Source organism: Coloeus monedula, assembly GCF_965178545.1.
Source record: "Coloeus monedula genome assembly, chromosome: 30".
NCBI lineage: Eukaryota > Metazoa > Chordata > Aves > Passeriformes > Corvidae > Coloeus > Coloeus monedula.
In genome coordinates this window covers 2,743,368-2,762,944 of record NC_138810.1, presented here as the reverse complement: position 1 = coordinate 2,762,944, position 19,577 = coordinate 2,743,368, and the positions used below count along the sequence as shown (strand labels likewise).

The following is a 19,577-nucleotide window of genomic DNA, read 5'->3' as shown; positions in this document are numbered from 1 at the left end:
ATAGGGGACTGTAGGGGTCTATAGGGAATGGGAGTGGGAGCGGGAACGGGAATGGGAACGGGAGCGGGAATGGGAGCGGGAACGGGAATGGGAACGGGAACACGGGAACGGGAGCGGGAACGGGAATGGGAACGGGAACACGGGAACGGGAGCGGGAACGGGAACGGGAACGGGAATGGGAACGGGAACACGGGAACGGGAGCGGGAACGGGAACGGGAACGGGATCGGAGCGGGAACGGGAGCGGGAACGGGAACGGGATCGGAGCGGGAACGGGAGCGGGAACGGGAACACGGGAACGGGAGCGGGAATAGGAGCGGGAATCGGAACACGGGAACGGGAGCGGGAACGGGAATGGGAACACGGGAACGGGAGCGGGAACGGGAGCGGGAACGGGAACGGGAACGGGAGTGGGAACGGGAACGGGAACACGGGAACGGGAGCGGGAACGGGAGCGGGAACGGGAGCGGGAACGGGAACGGGAACGGGATCGGAGCGGGAACGGGAGCGGGAACGGGAACACGGGAACGGGAGCGGGAATAGGAGCGGGAATCGGAACATGGGAACGGGAGCGGGAACGGGAGCGGGAACGGGAATAGGAGCGGGAACGGGAGCGGGAACGGGAACACGGGCACGGTCCGGGGCAGCTCGGGAAGGGGATCCCAGCGGGATCGGGGCGAGCTGGGGCAGCCGGGATTTTGGGGATTTCATGGATTTCGGGGATTTCGTGGATTTCAGAGATTTCATGGATTTCAGGGATTTCGTGGATTTAATGGATTTGGGGGATTTCGGGGATCTGATTTCTTGGCGGTTCGCGGCTTTCGTTTGTTGGACTCTCTGGGGAGTTTCCCCTCCCGCTTCCCGTGGATCCCTCAGGCTCCGTGGGATTTTCTTCCCTCTTTCCGCGGGGTCCTCGGGGTCCGGGCAGTTTCCCTCCTTCCGTGGCTCCCCTGGAAAGTTTGGGGAATTTCCTTCCCTGGATTCCCCGTGTTCCGTCCTTGCCTTGGATTCCAGGGAGAGTTTCCCTCCCTTTTTCCATGGATTCCAGGGAGAGTTTCCCTCCCTTTTTCCATGGATTCCATCCTTCCCTCGGAGTTTCCCTCCCTTTTTCCATGGATTCCATCCTTCCCTCGGAGATTCCCTCCCTCTTTCCCTGGATTCCATCCTCAGAGTTTCCCTCCCTCCTTCCCTGGATTCCATCCTTCCCTCCCTCTTTCCCTGGATTCCAGGGAGAGATTCCCTCCCTCTTTCCATGGATTCCGTCCTTCCCTCGGAGATTCCCTCCCTCTTTCCCTTGGATTCCAGGGAGAGTTTCCCTCCCTTTTTCCATGGATTCCCTCCTTCCCTCGGAGATTCCCTCCCTCTTTCCCTGGATTCCAGGGAGAGATTCCCTTCCTCCTTCCCCGGATTCCATCCTTCCCTCCCTCCTTCCCTGGATTCCATCCTTCCCTCGGAGTTTCCCTCCCTCTTCCCTTGTATTCCCGGGAGAGTTTCCCTCCCTCTTTCCCTGGATTCCAGGGAGATTTTCCCTCCCTTTTTCCATGGATTCCATCCTTCCCTCCCTCTTTCCATGGATTCCATCCTTCCCTCGGAGATTCCCTCCCTCTTTCCCTGGATTCCATCCTCAGAGTTTCCCTCCCTCCTTCCCTGGATTCCATCCTTCCCTCCCTCTTTCCCTGGATTCCAGGGAGAGATTCCCTCCCTCTTTCCATGGATTCCGTCCTTCCCTCCGAGTTTCCCTCCCTCTTTCCATGGATTCCATCCTTCCCTCGGAGTTTCCCTCCCTCTTCCCTTGTATTCCAGGGAGAGTTTCCCTCCCTTTTTCCATGGATTCCATCCTTCCCTCCCTCCTTCCCTGGATTCCATCCTTCCCTCGGAGATTCCCTCCCTCTTTCCCTGGATTCCGTCCTTCCCTCCCTCCTTCCCTGGATTCCATCCTTCCCTCGGAGTTTCCCTCCCTCCTTCCATGGATTCCATCCTTCCCTCCCTTTTTCCATGGATTCCATCCTTCCCTCGGAGATTCCCTCCCTCTTTCCCTGGATTCCAGGGAGAGTTTCCCTCCCTCCTTCCATGGATTCCATCCTTCCCTCGGAGATTCCCTCCCTCCTTCCCTGGATTCCATCCTTCCCTCGGAGTTTCCCTCCCTCCTTCCATGGATTCCATCCTTCCCTCGGAGATTCCCTCCCTCTTTCCCTGGATTCCATCCTTCCCTCCCTCTTTCCCTGGATTCCCTCCCTCTCCCGGATCCCGGGGAGATTTCCCCTCCCTCTTCCCATCCCTCCAAGCCTCGGAATTCAGGGAAGCGTTTCCCTCTTTTCCTTCCCCGGATCCCTCCCTGCGCTTCCCCCTCGCCGGGAATCGCTTCCCGCTCTCCCCACGGAGTTCCCGATCCCATAAAATCCCGGGATGAGGCTGTCCCCGCTTCCCCTCTCCGTCCTGGGGGAGGGGGCTCAGCCCCCGGGACCCCCCCCCCCCCCAAATCCTCCCCAGAGCCATCGGGAAGCTCCGATGGGATCGGGGAATTTTCTCCTCCTGATTCCCGGGGGCCACGGGAACCTTTGGGATGCTCATCCCAGAAATAATCCCCAAAATAGAGCCCAAAATGAATCCCCCCCAAAATAAACCCCGGAATAAACCCCAAAAAATAAACCCCAAAAAATAAACCCCAAAAAAACGTCCAAAATAAATCCCCCCCCAAAAAACGAAATAAACCCCGAAATAAACCCCGAAATAAGCCCCGAAGTAAACCCCCAAAATAAACCCCTCAAAATAAACCCCCCAAAGTAAACCCCCCAAAACCCCAAAAATAAACCCCAAAAAATAAACCCCCCAAAAATAAACCCCAAAATAAACCCCCAAATAAATCCCCAAAGAAACCCCAAAATAAACCCGAAAATATCCCCAAAATAAACCCCAGAAGTAACCCCAAAATAAATCCCCAAAAAACCCCAAATTACTCCCCCCAAACCCCTCAAAAAAACCCCAAAATAACCCCAAAAAACCTCAAAACAAAACTCATTTTGAGGGAAAACACCGCGGATTTGGGACCTCCGGGGTGTCCAAGGTTTGCTTTTTGCCCCCTCCCCCCCAGCGGATTTTAGGGTATCCCCGTCCCCCCCCCCCAAATCCCAAATCCCAAATCCCAAATCCCGCTCTCTCCCTCTTCCCATCGCCCTTCCCCCTTTCCCGATGCACCCCCCTCCCCGGGGACCCCCCCTCGATGGGGACCCCCCCCCTTTATGGGGACCTCCCCCTCCCTTGGGACCCCCCCCTTTATGGGCACCCCCCCTCCTTGGGGACCCCCTCTCGATTTGGGGGGGTGTGGGGGGGGTGCAGGAGGTCGAGGACCCCTCCCCCCCCCCCGCCGCCCCCCCCCGGGCCGGGCTCGATTCCCACAGAGCGGGAATTTGGGCGGGAATTTGGGTTGGAAAATGAGGGAAAAACGTGGAGAGGGCGGGAATTTGGGGGGGGGGGGGGAAGGGAGGGGGGGGCTTGGACCTTCCTAATCCCGTTCTGGGACCGACCCCCCCCCCAAAAAAAAAAAATAAAATCCCCGGGGGGGAGGGAGGGAGGAGCCGGAGCTCGTTCACACGGCCCTGGCAGCTCCCAAAAAATCTCCCGGGGCCTTTGGAGCCGGGATAAAAATAGCCCGGGCAGCTGGAAAATATGACAAAGCCCCTTTTCCCCCCCAAAAATACCTCCCGGGAGGGGGGATGGGGGGAGAGGAGGGGGCGTCTCGGGGGTCGCGACACCGCTGACCCCTCCCCGTGTGCTCCCCACCCCCCCCCTCCAGGATCCCCCAAGGGCGTCGCCCCCTTTGGATTTGGGGTTTCTTTGGGGTTTTCCCCCCATATTTTGGGGTTCGGGGGGTCCCCACCATGAAGGGTCTCTAGGACCCCCCCCCAAGCCCCCCTGAGGACCCCCCAAAACCACCCAGGACCCCCCCACCCTCCCCATGCAGCCGCTCCTTGGACGGGTCACTCAGCACCAATTGGGGACCCCAAAACACCCTCAGGACACCCCAAAATCCCCCGAAGCTGCCCGGGTGCATCCGCTCCGCCCCCAGGTTGCTCGGCTGGGTGCGATGTGGGGTTCAATGTCGGCGATAGGGGGTGCAGTATCGGCGATATGGGGTTCAATGTCGGCGATATGGGGTTCAATGTCGGCGATAGGGGGTGCAGTATTGGCGATATGGGGTTCAATATCGGTGATATTGGGTGCAGTATCGGCGATAGGGGGTTCAATATTGGCGATATGGGGTGCGGCACCTGCGATATGGGGTTCATTCTCTCCAATATGGGGTCACTCCCTGGGCTATGGGGTCACTCTCTCCGCTATGGGGTCACTCCCCGGTCCCGGGGTCACTCCCTGGGATTTGGGGTCACTCCCTGGGCTATGGGGTCACTTCCCGCCCTCCCGGGGTCACTCCCTGGGATTTGGGGTCACTCCCCGGTCCCGGGGTCACTCTCTCCGCTATGGGGTCACTCCCCGCCCTCCCGGGGTCACTCCCTGGGATTTGGGGTCACTCCGCTATGGGGTCACTCCCCGGTCCCCGGGTCACTCCCTGGGATTTGGGGTCACTCCCTGGGCTATGGGGTCACTTCCCGCCCTCCCGGGGTCACTCCCTGGGATTTGGGGTCACTCTCTCCGCTATGGGGTCACTCCTCGGTCCTGGGGTCACTCCCTGCGATTTGGGGTCACTCCCTGGGCTATGGGGTCACTCCCCGGTCCCGGGGTCACTCTCTCCGCTATGGGGTCACTCCGCTATGGGGTCACTCCCTGGGCTATGGGGTCACTCTCTCCGCTATGGGGTCACTCCCCGGTCCCGGGGTCACTCTCTCCGCTATGGGGTCACTCCCCGCCCTCCCGGGGTCACTCTCTCCGCTATGGGGTCACTCCCCGCCCTCCCGGGGTCACTCTCTCCGCTATGGGGTCACTCCCCGCCCTCCCGGGGTCTCTCCCTGGGATTTGGGGTCACTCTCTCCGCTATGGGGTCACTCCGCTATGGGGTCACTCCCTGGGCTATGGGGTCACTCTCTCCGCTATGGGGTCACTCCGCTATGGGGTCACTCCCTGGGCTATGGGGTCACTCTCTCCGCTATGGGGTCACTCCCCGCCCTCCCGGGGTCTCTCCCTGGGATTTGGGGTCACTCTCTCCGCTATGGGGTCACTCCCCGCCCTCCCGGGGTCACTCTCTCCGCTATGGGGTCACTCCCCGCCCTCCCGGGGCCCGCCCCCGCCCAGCCCCACCCCGGGGTGGGGTCTCCGGGGGTTTCCCCGGTTCTGCGGGCGGGGCCGGGGCCGGGCCCCCCCCCCGGGAGCTCCGGGGCTCCTCCCGCGGGCGGCGGCGGCGGCGGCAGCGCGGGGATGGCGGGGTCCGGGTGCCGCTGCCGGTGGCTACCGTGGCTGGCTCTGTGGCTACCGTGGCTCGCCCTGTGGCTACCGGCGGCCGCCGCCTTCAACCTGGACGGGAGCAGCCCCGTGCTGAAGGACGGGGAGCGGGGCAGCCTCTTCGGGGCGGCCGTGGCGCTGCACCGGCAGCTCAGCCCCGAACCCGCCGGGTGGTGAGTGCGGGGTCCCGGGGGGTCCCGGGGGACCCCCGGGAATGGGGGGGAGAGGGGAGGGGAGCTGGGACCCCCGGGGCTGGGAGGATCCTATGGCCGGGATTTGGGGGGGATCGGGACCCCCGGGGCTGGGGGGATCCTATGGCCGGGATTTGGGGGAGATCCTATGGCCGGGATTTGGGGGGGGGATCGGGACCCCCGGGGCTGGGGAGATCCTATGGCCGGGATTTGGGGGGGGATCGGGACCCCTGGGGCTGGGGGGATCCTATGGCCGGGATTTGGGGGGGGATCGGGATCCCCGGGAATGGGGGGATCGGGACGCCTGGGGCTGGGGGGATCCTATGGCCGGGATTGGGGGGATTGGGACCCCCGGGAATGGGGGGGTCCTATGGCCGCGATTTGGGGGAGATCTTATTGCCGGGATCTGGGGGGGATCGGGACCCCCGGGAATGGGGGGATCGGGACCCTCGGGGCTGGGGGGATCCTATTGCCGGGATCTGGGGGGGATCGGGACCCCCGGGAATGGGGGGATCCTATGGCCGGGATTTGGGGGGGATCGGGACCCCCGGGATTGGGGGGATCGGGACCCCCGGGGCTGGGGGGATCCTATTGCCGGGATTTGGGGGGATCGGGACCGCTGGGGCTGGGGGAATCCTATGGCCGGGATTTGGGGGGACACGCGACCCCCGCGAATGCGGAGGGAATGGATCTGGGGTCGCCGGGAGCCGCGGGGATTGGGGAGAGCAGGAGCGCCGGGCAGTGGGCTTGGGGAGAGACCGGGATCCTCCCCCGGGGGGTTCGGGATCGCCGGGAGCCGCGGGCAGGGGGGCGACCGGGACCCCCAGAACCGACCGCAGCGCGCTGCAGACCTAGGGGACGGTGACAGAAGGGACAGCGACGGACGGGGCCAGTGCCAGGACGGACAGGGCCAGTGCCAGGACGGACAGGGCCAGTGCCAGGCCGCCTGCGCGGCCCGCGATTATTCAGCATTAGCGGGGGAGGGGGGTTTCGGGGGGGGGCTCGGGGGGCGAGCGCTGCCCCGGGCGCAGCCTCGGGGGTGCTCGGCTGGAGGGACCCCCCCGGCCGGGACCCCCCCGGGCCGTGCCCGCCGCCTCCCCTGCGCCCGCCGGTCCCTGCGGCGAACGCCCACCCGCGACTGCTGGCCACGGCCCCGTGTCCCCCGTGTCCCCCGTGCCCCCCTGTCCCCGTGCCCTCCGTGTCCCCGTGTCCCCGTGTCCCCCGTGTCCCCCGTGCCCTCCGTGCCCTCCGTGCCCCACTGTCCCCGTGTCCCCCCTGTCCCCCCCGACAGCCCCCGGGGCTCTCGGGCCACTGCCGGGGGTCTCAGCCATGGGGACCCCCGGGGTGGGCAGGTCAGAGCGCGCTGTCACCCGCGTGTCCCCACCCCTCGCCGCCGCCCCGGTGCCCTCCGGCCCCCCCCGCCAGCCCGGTGTCGCCGCTGTCGCCGCTCTGTCGCAGCGCTCCCGCCCGCGCCGCGTTCTTGGCACCGAGGGCGGCTTTGGCCGCCGGTGCCCGGTGCAGGTGTTCGCGCTGGGCTCGGCTCCACCGACGCGGCCCCGGTGTCCCCTGCCTGTCCCCGGGGTCCCCGGCGGGGCTGGGGCCGGCCTTGTCCCCCTGTCCCCTCGCAGGGTGCCCTGGCCCGGCTCCGTGGGGCACCCGGTGCCTCCGTGTCCTCCCTCCTTTTTTGGGCATGTTGCTGCGGGGTTATTTTGAGTGAATTCCAGTTTATTTTTACCGGCTCTGCCTCCCTGCCACCCCCCGGGGCTCCGCCGTGTCCCCTGGCTACCGTCACCCCGGGCAGAGGGGCCGGGGGTGGCCGCGAGCGCCCCGTGGCCACCGAGGAGCCCGCGGGTGGCACCGCGCCGGTCCCACGGGGGGAGCTCCCCGCGTCCCTTCGTGAGGCTCTGAGTGGGGGCCAGGGGGTGTTTGAGGGGGTCCCGGGTGTGTCACCTCCTGTCCCCACGCGAGCTGAGACCGGGAGCGGCGCCGGGGCAGCAGCTGCTCGCCCGGGCTGGCACCGCGCTGGGCACAGCTGCGCGGGGGTGGCACAGCTGCGCGGGGGTCCCGGGGTGAGGAGGGGGGGTTTGGGGGCGTTCTGTGACCCGGGAAGCCCCCCCGCCCCCCTCCCAGACCCTGACGGGGGTCCCTGCCCTGCCAGGCTGCTCGTGGGAGCCCCCCAAGCGCTGGCACTGCCCAGCCAAGGCGCCAACCGCACCGGGGGTCTCTTCGCCTGCCCGCTGACCGCCGAGCTCTCCGACTGCTGGCGGGTGCCCATCGATGAGGGAGGTGAGCTGTGACCCGGGGAGGGGGGGTCCCGCGGGTTCCCCCCGGGGCTGACCCGTCCCCGTGCCCCACCAGTGGACCCGGAACGGGAGAGCAAAGAGAACCAGTGGCTGGGGGTCAGCGTGAAGAGCCAAGGGCCCGGCGGCAAGATCGTGGTGAGAGCATGGTGGGGGGACAGCGGCCTCGAGGAGGGGTCTCCCGGCTCGCTGTGACCCCCTCGGGTGTCCCCTCCCAGACCTGCGCCCACCGGTACGAGGTGCGGCACCGCGTGCGGCAGCCGCTGGAGACGCGCGACGTGATCGGGCGCTGCTTCGTGCTGAGCCAGGACCTGCGCGTCCGCGACGAGCTGGACGGCGGCGAGTGGAAGTTCTGCGAGGGGCGACCGCAGGGCCACGAACGCTTCGGCACCTGCCAGCAGGGCCTGGCGGCCGCCTTCAGCCCCGACCGCCGCTACGTCCTGCTCGGGGCGCCCGGCACCTACAACTGGAAGGGTGAGGGGCGCTGGGACCCCTTTCCAGTGAGGGTTTGGGGGTGTGAGGGGTGAAGCACCCATAATTGGGAGGGTGAGGGGCGCTGGGACCCCTCCCAGTGCGGGTTTAGGGGTGAGAGGGGTGAAGCACCCATAATTAGGAGGGTGAGGGACGCTGGGACCCCTCCCAGCGAGGGTTTGGGGGTCTGGGTGGGTGTTGCTGCTCCGAGACTCCCGGCACCTACAGCTGGAAGGGTGAGGGGCGCTGGGACCCCTTTCCAGTGCGGGTTTGGGGGTGTGAGGGGTGAAGCACCCATAATTGGGAGGGTGAGGGGCGCTGGGACCCCTCCCAGCGAGGGTTTGGGGTGTGAGGGGGGTGGCACCTACAGCTGGAAGGGTGAGGGGCGCTGGGACCCTTTCCAGTGAGGGTTTGGGGGTGTGAGGGGTGAAGCACCCATAATTGGGAGGGTGAGGGGCGCTGGGACCCCTCCCAGTGCGGGTTTAGGGGTGAGAGGGGTGAAGCACCCATAATTGGGAGGGTGAGGGGTGCTGGGACCCCTCCCAGTGCGGGTTTGGGGTGTGAGGGGGGTGGCACCTACAGCTGGAAGGGTGAGGGGCTGCTGAGACCCCTCCCACGGTGGGGTAAAGAGGGTGCTCAGGGCTGCCCCGGGGAGGGGGCGTGTGGGGCGCACCTGCCCGGGTGGTGGGGAGGGGGCCAGGTGTGCACAGGTGTGTGCAGATGTGGAGGTGCTCCAGCAGAGCTCCCTGGAGCACGAGGGGTCCCCTCAGTGTCCCTGGGGGTCCCCATGTCCCCCTCACCCTGGGGAAGGGGTCCCGGCTCAAGCAGAGCTCCCTGGAGCTCTCGGTGTCCCCACGTCCCCCCCCTCCCCTGGGGAGGGGTCCCTGCCCATGGATCTGCTCAGTCCGAGCTCCCCGGAGCTCGAGGGTCTCTGGAGGGTCCCCACGGTGTCCCCCGCTGTCCCCCCGGGCCCCGCAGGGACCCTGCGCGTGGAGCAGCTCAACCAGAGCTCCCTGGACCTGCTGCGCCTCGACGCCGGCCCCTTCGAAGCGGGGGGGGAGAAGGACCAGGACCCCTCGCTCATCCCCGTGCCCGCCAACAGCTACTTCGGTACGGGGGGGGGGGGCCCGGCCCGGGAGACCCCTCCCACGGCAGCCGCGGCCCCTCCCCGAACCCCCGAGCCCCCCCCCCCTGACGCCCCCTCCCCCCCTGTCTCTGTCGCGGTCGCAGGGCTGCTCTTTGTGACAAACATTGAGAGCGCGGCCCCCGACCAGAGGGTCTTCCGGACCCCCCAGCCCGGCGAGAGGGTCCCCGGCGCGGCCGCGGACGTGGCGCACAATTCCTACCTGGGTTCGTGCGTGCCACGCGTGTGCCACGCGTGTGCCACCTGCGTGCCACCTGCGTGCCACCTGTGTGTCACCTGCGTGCCGTGTGTGACCCTCCTCCCCGTGCCGTGTCACCCGCGGGCGTGGCGGGGACCCCTACGGGGGTCCTGCGGGCACACGCGTGTGGCGCCGTGTCCTGTCACGCGTGTCCTCTTGGCGGGTGTGTCCCCCACGTCCCTTTCTCACCTGTGCGCACAGGTGTCACCTGTACGGACACGTCCCTGACACACTCACGTGTGTCACCTGTACGCTCGTGTGTCCCCCCGGACGCACATCCCCACGCCAGGGCGGCACACTCGTGTCCCCAGACACGCCTCTGGCTCTCCACTCGTGTCCCCTGCCGGACACAGATTCCCCCCCCCCCCCTCCCGTGTCCCCAGACACGCCCCTGGCCCCACGCGTGTCACCCCCCGCGCACACGCAGCCCCGCACACGTGTGGCCGCATCGCCCCCCGCCCCTCTTGTGGTTGTGAGCCCCCGGCCCCTGTCCCCGTCCCTGTGTCACCAATCCCTGTCCCCCCTTCCCTGTCCCCACTCCTGTCCCCCCTTCCTGTCCCCCTTCCCTGTCCCCCATCCCTGTCCCCCCTTCCTGTCCCCCTTCCCTGTCCCCCCTTCCCTGTCCCCCCATCCCTCTCCCCCTTCCCTCTCCCCCATCCCAGTCTCCCATCCCTGTCCCCACTCCTGTCCCCCCATCCCTGTCCCCCCCATCCCTGTCCCCCTTCCCTGTCCCCCATCCCTGTCCCCCTTCCCTGTCCCCCACTCGTGTCCCCCCTTCTCTGTCCCCCCATCCCAGTCCCCCATCCCAGTCCCCCTTCCCTGTCCCCCATCCCTGTCCCGTGTCCCGTCGCTGTGCCAGGGCTGTGTTGGGGACACCGCCAAGCTTGGGGGGGCTCACAGAGCTTTTGGGGGGGGGCTCACAGAGCTTTGGGGGCACTCACAAAGCTTTGGGGGGACTCACAGAGCTTTTTTGGGGGGGGTCCCAAAGCCTGGAGTGTCCCCACACCTCCCGTGTCCCCGCTTGTCCCCCCCCCGGTGATGTGTTTGCATGGGGGGGGGGGGGTGTGTGTGCATGGATTGAGGGGGGGCTGGAGCCTGGCTGGGGGGGGCTTGGGAGGCTTGGGGGGGGCTCGGGGGGCTGCTCACGACAACCACTGCACGTGGGGAGGGGGCTCTGCTCTGGATTTTGCTGCTTTGGCCCCCAAATTCTGCCCTTTTCCCTCCCAATTCTGCCCTTCCGGCAATGCTGGGAGCAGGGGGGCTGCACCTCGCCCCCCATTCCCACAAGGCGAATTCCTCCCATTCCTTCGTTCCCGCAAGAATTCCCTCATTCCCCCTCAATTCCCACGAGGACAATTCCCCCCTTCCCTGGCAGAGAATTCCCCCATTCCCACTCTTCCCACCAGAAGAATTCCCCCATTCCCCCTCCTCAATATCCACGGGGATATTCCCCCATTTCCTCCCTTCTCACACAGTTTTCCTCCGTTCCCAGAGAGAATTCCCCCATTTCCCCCCAATTCCCACCTAGACGGAGGGGCTTGGGGGGTGACCCCAACCCCGCAGTGTCCCCGTGTCCCCTCAGGTCCGGGACTGGGGGTGACCCCAACCCCGCGGTGTCCCCGCAGGGTTCTGGGTCCCCTCCGGGACTGGGGGTGACCCCAACCCGCGGTGTCCCCGTGTCCCCGCAGGTCCAGGACTGGGGGTGACCCCAACCCCGCGGTGTCCCCGTGTCCCCTCAGGTCCGGGACTGGGGGTGACCCCAACCCCGCGGTGTCCCCGTGTCCCCTCAGGTCCAGGACTGGGGGTGACCCCAACCCCGCGGTGTCCCCTCAGGTCCAGGACTGGGGGTGACCCCAACCCCGCGGTGTCCCCGTGTCCCCTCAGGTCCGGGACTGGGGGTGACCCCAACCCCGCGATGTCCCCGTGTCCCCGCAGGTCCAGGACTGGGGGTGACCCCAACCCCGCAGTGTCCCCGCAGGGTTCTGGGTCCCCTCCGGGCCTGGGGGTGACCCCAACCCCGCGGTGTCCCCGTGTCCCCTCAGGTCCAGGACTGGGGGTGACCCCAACCCCGCGGTGTCCCCGTTTCCCCGCACGGTTCTGGGTCCCCTCCGGGACTGGGGGTGACCCCAACCCCGCGGTGTCCCCGCAGGCCCAGGACTGGGGGTGACCCCAACCCCGCGATGTCCCCGTGTCCCCGCAGGGTTCTGGGTTCCCCCCCAACCCGCGGTGTCCCCGCAGGGTCCTGGGTCCCCTCCGGGCCTGGGGGTGACCCCAACCCCGCGGTGTCCCCGTGTCCCTGCAGGGTTCTGGGTCCCCTCCGGGACTGGGGGTGACCCCAACCCGCGGTGTCCCCGTGTCCCCGCAGGTCCAGGACTGGGGGTGACCCCAACCCCGCGGTGTCCCCGTGTCCCCTCAGGTCCGGGACTGGGGGTGACCCCAACCCCGCGGTGTCCCCTCAGGTCCAGGACTGGGGGTGACCCCAACCCCGCGGTGTCCCCGTGTCCCCTCAGGTCCGGGACTGGGGGTGACCCCAACCCCGCGATGTCCCCGTGTCCCCGCAGGTCCAGGACTGGGGGTGACCCCAACCCCGCAGTGTCCCCGCAGGGTCCTGGGTCCCCTCCGGGCCTGGGGGTGACCCCAACCCCGCGGTGTCCCCCGTGTCCCCTCAGGTCCAGGACTGGGGGTGACCCCAACCCGCGGTGTCCCCGCAGGTCCAGGACTGGGGGTGACCCCAACCCCGCGATGTCCCCGCAGGTCCAGGACTGGGGGTGACCCCAACCCGCGGTGTCCCCGCAGGTCCAGGACTGGGGGTGACCCCAACCCCGCGATGTCCCCGTGTCCCCGCAGGGTTCTGGGTCCCCTCCGGGCCTGGGGGTGACCCCAACCCCGCGGTGTCCCCGCAGGGTTCTCGGTGGACTCCGGCGCGGGGCTGACGAGGCCACAGCAGCTGAGCTTTGTCACCGGCGCCCCCCGCGCCAACCACACGGGCGCCGTGGTCATCCTGCGTCGCGACAGCGCCAATCGCCTGGTGGCCGAGGCCGTGCTGGCCGGCCACCAACTGACCTCGGCCTTCGGCCACGCTCTGGCCGTCCTGGACCTCAACAGCGACGGGTGGGTTTTGGAGGGGGGGGGGGTGTGGGACACGTTGGTGTCACCTTTGTCACCGTGGGACACGTGTGTGGTCACTGTCACCGTGTCCGTGTCACCCGCGGGGCTGCGGCCCCCCCGAAATCACGGCGAGACCCCCGAGAGTAGAGCACTCCCCCCCCAATCGCAGGGACCCCCCTCCCCAAAATTCCGAGGAGACCCCCACGGGCAGAGCCCACCCTGGGACCCCCCAATCCCCGAGGACCCCGCCCAAACCTGAGACCCCCCCCAAAATCCCTGTGAGACCCCCACGGGCAGAGCCCACCCTTGGAATCCTCCACCCCCAGGACCCCCCCCAACCTCTGGGACCCCCAAAATCCCGATGAGACCCCCCTGGGCCCATCCCACCCCAGAACCCCCCATCCCTGAGGATCCCCCCAACCCCTGGGACCCCCAAAATCCCGATGAGACCCCCCTGGGCCCATCCCACCCCAGAACCCCCCATCCCTGAGGATCCCCACAACCCCTGGGACCCCCAAAATCCCGATGAGACCCCCCCCATGGCCCCATCCCATCCCAGAACCCCCCATCCCTGAGGATCCCCCCAACCCCTGGGACCCCCAAAATCCCGATGAGACCCCCCTGGGCCCATCCCATCCCAGAACCCCCCATCCCCGAGTATCCCCCCCAATCCCTGGGACCCCCAAAATCCCGATGAGACCCCCCTGGGCCCATCCCATCCCAGAACCCCCCATCCCCGAGTATCCCCCCCAATCCCTGGGACCCCCAAAATCCCGATGAGACCCCCCTGGGCCCATCCCATCCCAGAACCCCCCATCCCCGAGTATCCCCCCCAATCCCTGGGACCCCCAAAATCCCGGTGAGACCCCCCTGGGCCCCATCCCACCCCAGCACCCCCCATCCCTGAGGATCCCCCCAACCCCTGGGACCCCCAAAATCCCGATGAGACCCCCCTGGGCCCCATCCCACCCCTGGGACCCCCGAGGTCTCCCCAAAACCCCCTCCCCACCCCACGGCTGGGACAATCCATCCCCGCAGGGGGTGTGCGGGGGTGACAGATCCGTGTTCCCCCCCCCCGCCCCCCCCCGCCCCCCAAAGCTGGATGGACCTGGCCGTGGGGGCCCCCCACTTTTTCGAGCGGCAGGAGGAGATCGGGGGGGCCGTGTACGTCTACATCAACCCGGGGGGGCTGTGGGGCAGCGCGACCCCCCTGCGCCTCAACGGCACCCGCGGCTCCATGTTCGGGGCGGCCCTGAGCTCCGCCGGGGACCTCAACCACGATGGCTTCGAGGGTGAGGGGCTTCGGGGGGGATTTAGGGGGGATTTAGGGGGGATTTGGGGTCTGGGGATGGACCTCAAGTGTGATGGGTTGGAGGGTTTGGGGTTTGGGGGGGATTTGGGGGGGATTTGGGGTCTGGGGATGGACCTCAAGTGTGATGGGTTGGAGGGTGAGGGGATTTGGGGGGGTTTGGGGGGGATTTGGGGTCTGGGGATGGACCTCAAGTGTGATGGGTTGGAGGGTGAGGGGTTTTGGGGGGATTTGGGGCGGATTTGGGGTCTGGACATGGACCTCAAGTGTGATGGGTTGGAGGGTGAGGGGATTTGGGGGGTGTTTGGGGGGGTTTGGGGGGGATTTAGGGGGATTTGGGGGGGATTTGGGGTCTGGAGATGGACCTCAGCCACGATGGCTTCGAGGGTGAGGGGATTTGGGGGGGTTTGGGGGGGATTTGGGGTCTGGGGATGGACCTCAAGTGTGATGGGTTGGAGGGTGAGGGGCTTTGGGGGGTGTTTGGGGGTGTTTGGGGGGGATTTGGGGGGATTTAGGGGGGGTTTGGGGTCTGGGGATGGACCTCAAGTGTGATGGGTTGGAGGGTGAGGGGTTTTGGGGGGATTTGGGGTCTGGGGATGGACCTCAAGTGTGATGGGTTGGAGGGTGAGGGGCTTTGGGGGGTGTTTGGGGGGGTTTGGGGGGGATTTAGGGGGATTTAGGGGGGGTTTGGGGTCTGGGGATGGACCTCAAGTGTGATTGGTTGGAGGGTGAGGGGATTTGGGGGATTTGGGGGGGATTTGGGGTCTGGACATGGACCTCAAGTGTGATGGGTTGGAGGGTGAGGGGCTTTGGGGGGTGTTTGGGGGGATTTGGGGTCTGGAGATGGACCTCAACCACGATGGGTTCGAGGGTGAGGGGATTTGGGGGGGATTTAGGGGGGATTTGGGGTCTGGGGATGGACCTCAAGTGTGATGGGTTGGAGGGCGAGGGGATTTGGGGGGATTTGGGGGCGTTTGGGGGGGTTTGGAGTCTGGGGATGGACCTCACCTATGGTGGGTTTGAGGGTGAGGGGATGTGAGGGGATTTGGGGGGGCTTTTGGGGGGATTTAGGGGGCATTTGGGGTCCTTGAGGGCTGGGGACGAACCTCAAGTGTGATGGGTTGGAGGGCGAAGGGTTTTGGGGCAGATTTGGGGGGGATTTGGGGTCTTCAAGACCTGCACATTCTGGAACTACAGCCCGTGACAGAACTGCGGGTGAGGGCGTTTGGGGCTTTTTTGGGGTGCCCTTATCCTACCGAGGAGGGGGTACCGGTACCACCTGGGGGGGGGGAGGAGGGAGGGGTCTGACCCCCCCCAAAATCCCCCCAATTTTTCCCCCCAGACCTGGCTGTGGGGGCTCCTTTTGACGGAGCGGGCAAAGTTTTCATTTACCACGGCAGCGCCCTGGGCATCGTCACCAGCCCGGCGCAGGTGAGGGGGTCCCGTGGGGGTCCCGGGGGGGGGTCCCGGGGGGGTCTCGGCTCACCCAGAGCCTCCCCCCGACCCTGTCCAGGTGCTGGATGGGGAGGCCGTGGGGGTCTCGGCTTTTGGGTACGCGCTGTCGGGGGGGCTGGACGTGGACGGGAACCTGTACCCCGACCTGCTCGTGGGGTCCCTGTCGGACACCGTGGTGCTCTACAGGTGAGACCCCCACCCCAAATCCCGATCCTGAGGAGCCCCCAATTCCTGACAATTCCCAGACCTCAGGGTGTCCCCCCTCCTCCCCCCCCAGAGCTGGGACCCCCCAGGAGCCCCCAATTCCTGACAATCGCACACCCCTGGAGTGTCCCCCCCCCCCCCAGAGCTGGGACCCCCATTCCAGAGGACCCCCCCCCCCCCCAAATCCCTGAGTGCTTCCCATCCCTGGACATCCCTCAAATCCCTGAGACCCCCCCCAAATCCAAATCCCTCAGGACCCCCCATCCCCGAGTCCCCCCCAAATCCCTGAGACCCCCCCAAATCCCTTAGGACCCCCCCCAAATCCCCGACTCCCCCCAAATCCCCTTAGACTCCCCCCCAAATCCCCGAGCCCCCCCAAATCCCCAAGTCCCCCCAAATCCCTCAGGACCCCCCCCAAATCCCCGACTCCCCCCAAATCCCTGAGGCCCCCCCAAATCCCCGAGTCCCCCCAAATTCCCTGAGACCCCCCCCAAATCCCCGACTCCCCCCAAATCCCTGAGACCCCCCAGATCCCTCAGGACCCCCCATCCCCGAGTCCCCCTAAATCCCCTGAGACCCCCCCCAAATCCCCGACTCCCCCCAAATCCCCGACTCCCCCCAAATCCCCGACTCCCCCCAAATCTCCGAGCCCCCCCAAACCCCCTGAGACCCCCCCAAATCCCCGAGTCCCCCCCCAAATCCCCGACTCCCCCCAAATCCCCTGAGACCCCCCCAAATCCCCGAGACCCCCCCAAATCCCTGAGACTCCCCCAAATCCCTTAGGACCCCCCCCAAATCCCCGACTCCCCCCAAATCCCCTTAGAGCCCCCCCCCAAATCCCCGACTCCCCCCAAATCCCCTGAGACCCCCCCAAATCCCTCAGGACCTCTCATCTCCGAGTCCCCCCCAAATCCCCTTAGACCCCCCCCCAAATCCCCGACTCCCCCCAAATCCCCGAGTCCCCCCAAATCCCCTGAGACCCCCCCAAATCCCTCAGGACCTCTCATCTCCGAGTCCCCCCCAAATCCCCTTAGACCCCCCCCCAAATCCCCGACTCCCCCCAAATCCCCGAGCCCCCCCAAACCCCCTGAGACCCCCCCAAACTCCCCGAGCCCCCCCAAATCCCCGACTCCCCCCAAATCCCCGAGTCCCCCCAAACCCCCTGAGACTCCCCCCAAATCCCCGACTCCCCCCAAATCCCCGACTCCCCCCAAACCCCCTGAGACCCCCCCAAATCCCCGACTCCCCCCAAATCCCCAAGTCCCCCCAAATCCCCTGAGACCCCCCTAAATCCCCCGAGCCCCCCCAAATCCCCAAGTCCCCCCAAACCCCCTGAGACCCCCCTAAATCCCCCGAGCCCCCCCAAATCCCCGAGTCCCCCCCCAAATCCCCAAGTCCCTCCAAACCCCCTGAGACCCCCCAAATCCCCAAGTCCCCCCAAACCCCCTGAGACCCCCCCCAAATCCCCGACTCCCCCCAAACCCCCGAGCCCCCCCCCCCACCTCGGGTCTCCCTCCACCCCTCCCGGCTCTTCCCGTGCACTGCCGGGGGTCCCTGCCAGGACTGGGGGTGCTCTCCGGAGTTGGGGGGCTCCCCCCGGGGACCCCCATTTCCCCTCCCTCCCCCCTCCCCAGAGCTCGGCCGGTGGTCCACGTGTCCCGGAACGTGTCCGTGCTGCCGCCCCACATCGACCTGGAGCAGAGCACCTGCCGCCACCAGGACGGCGTCTGGTGGGTGCCACCGTGTCCCCCCCCCCGTGTCCCCCCCTCTGTAGGGGCGGCGGGACCCCCCCAGTGACCGCAGACCCCCCCCCTCCCTCCCCCAGTGTGGAGGTGCGAGCGTGTTTCAGCTACACGGCCAGTCCGGCCAGCTACAGCCCCCGGCTCGGTGAGCGCCGCGGGTGGGGGGGCGTGGGACCTCCCCCCCCCACCCCCCGAGCACCTAAGGGTGCCCCCCGACCACCCCTCATTGCTGGGGATCCCCCGCTGTCCGTGAGGATCCCGAAATTCCTGAGTGTGCCCCCCATTCCTGGGATTCCCCCTTTCCCTGGGGGGGGGGGGGGGGGTTTCGCCCACCTCGTTATTCCTGGGAGTTCCCAGTCCCCCCCCGCCCCTCCCCCCCCCGCCATTAGTTGGGGTCCTCCGCCATCGCTGAGGATCCCCCCCATTCCCAAGGACCCCATTTCCTGGGAATCGCCCATTCCCAAGGACCCCCCCATCCATGAGAACCCCATTCCTTGGGATTCCCTGATCCCTGAGGACCCCCCCCTCCTTCTCCCGCCATCCCCAAGGACCCCTCTATCCCAGACAATGCCCCCACCCCTGGGACCCCCCCACAATCCCCAAGGACCCCCCACAATCCCCAAGGACCCCCCCCGCCCCAATCCCGGGGAATCCCCCACCCCTCAGAACCCCAACCCCAGAGTCCCCCCCCATCCTTTGGGATCCCCCCCATCCTTTGGGACCCCCCCAATCCCAGAGTCCCCCCCATCCTTTGGGACCCCCCCAACCCCAGAGTCCCCCCCATCCTTTGGGACCCCCCCAATCCCAGCGTCCCCCCCATCCTTTGGGACCCCCCCAATCCCAGACTCCCCCCACATCCTTTGGGACCCCCCCCAATCCCAGAGTCCCCCCCATCCTTTGGGACCCCCCCCAATCCCAGACTCCCCCCCCCATCCTTTGGGACCCCCCACCCCTCAGAACCCCAATCCCAGCGTCCCCCCCATCCTTTGGGATCCTCCCCAATCCCAGACTCCCCCCCATCCTTTGGGACCCCCCACCCCTCAGAACCCCAATCCCAGAGTCCCCCCCATCCTTTGGGATCCTCCCCAATCCCAGCGTCCCCCCCCATCCTTTGGGACCCCCCCCAATCCCAGCGTCCCCCCCATCCTTTGGGACCCCCCCCAACCCCAGACTCCCCCCCCATCCTTTGGGACCCCCCCAATCCCAGCGTCCCCCCCCATCCTTTGGGACCCCCCCCAACCCCAGAGTCCCCCCCATCCTTTGGGATCCTCCCCAATCCCAGCGTCCCCCCCCATCCTTTGGGACCCTCCCCAACCCCAGAGTCCCCCCCCATCCTTTGGGACCCCCCATCCTTTGGGACCCCCCACCCCTCAGGACCCCCCACCCCAATGCCGGTGCCCCCCCAGAGCTGCAGTTCGTGCTGGAGGCGGACGCGGAGCGGCGCCGGCGGGGGCAGGTGCCCCGGGTCACCTTCCTGGCCCGGGGGCCCGCGGACCCCGAGCACCGAATCTCGGGGACCCTGGAGCTGCCCCGGCAGCGCGAGCGCGGCTGCGTCACCGCCACCTTCCGGCTGCACGTGCGTGCTTCGGCCTCCTCTTCCTCATCTTCCTCAGCCTCCTCTTCCTCATCTTCCTCATCCTCATCCCCCTTCCCCTCCTCATCCCTGTCCGCATCCTCACCATCCTCGTCTTTGTCACCGTCTGTATCCCCGTCCTTGTCCCCACCCTGAACCTCATCCTCCTCATCCTCATCCCTGTCTCCATCTTCATCCCCATCTTCATCCCCATCCCCGTCCCCATCTTCATCTCCATCCTCCTCATCCTCATCCCTGTCTCCTCCTCATCCTCATCCCCGTCTCCATCTTCATCCCCATCCTTCTCATCTTCATCCCCATCCTCCTCATCCTCATCCCTGTCTGCTCCTCATTCCCGTCCTCCTCATCCCCGTTCCCATCTTCATTCCCGTCCTCCTCATCCCCATCCTCATCTTCTTCTCCATCCTCCTCATCCTCATCCCTGTCTCCTC

At 66.9% G+C, this 19,577-nt stretch overlaps 1 protein-coding gene across 4 annotated transcripts in view; it reads left to right on the top strand.

Annotated features, from left to right (window-relative positions):
• Positions 1-5,309: 5,309 nt before the first annotated feature.
• ITGA7 (integrin subunit alpha 7) overlaps positions 5,310-19,577 on the top strand; it is a 28,099-nt gene continuing 13,831 nt past the window's right edge. For 2 of the 4 annotated variants that reach the window (XM_082299229.1, XM_082299226.1), the window contains exons 1-13: positions 5,310-5,563; positions 7,740-7,867; positions 7,940-8,019; positions 8,100-8,355; positions 9,331-9,462; positions 9,583-9,702; positions 12,638-12,845; positions 13,941-14,134; positions 15,494-15,582; positions 15,665-15,792; positions 17,445-17,540; positions 17,636-17,697; positions 18,959-19,128. In XM_082299229.1, coding sequence (XP_082155355.1) covers positions 5,367-5,563; positions 7,740-7,867; positions 7,940-8,019; positions 8,100-8,355; positions 9,331-9,462; positions 9,583-9,702; positions 12,638-12,845; positions 13,941-14,134; positions 15,494-15,582; positions 15,665-15,792; positions 17,445-17,540; positions 17,636-17,697; positions 18,959-19,128 — 1,860 coding nt within the window. In that variant the 5' untranslated portion in view covers positions 5,310-5,366. The remainder of the gene's footprint in view (positions 5,564-7,739; positions 7,868-7,939; positions 8,020-8,099; positions 8,356-9,330; positions 9,463-9,582; positions 9,703-12,637; positions 12,846-13,940; positions 14,135-15,493; positions 15,583-15,664; positions 15,793-17,444; positions 17,541-17,635; positions 17,698-18,958; positions 19,129-19,577) is intronic. The other 2 variants (XM_082299228.1, XM_082299227.1) reach the window with 2 other exon arrangements.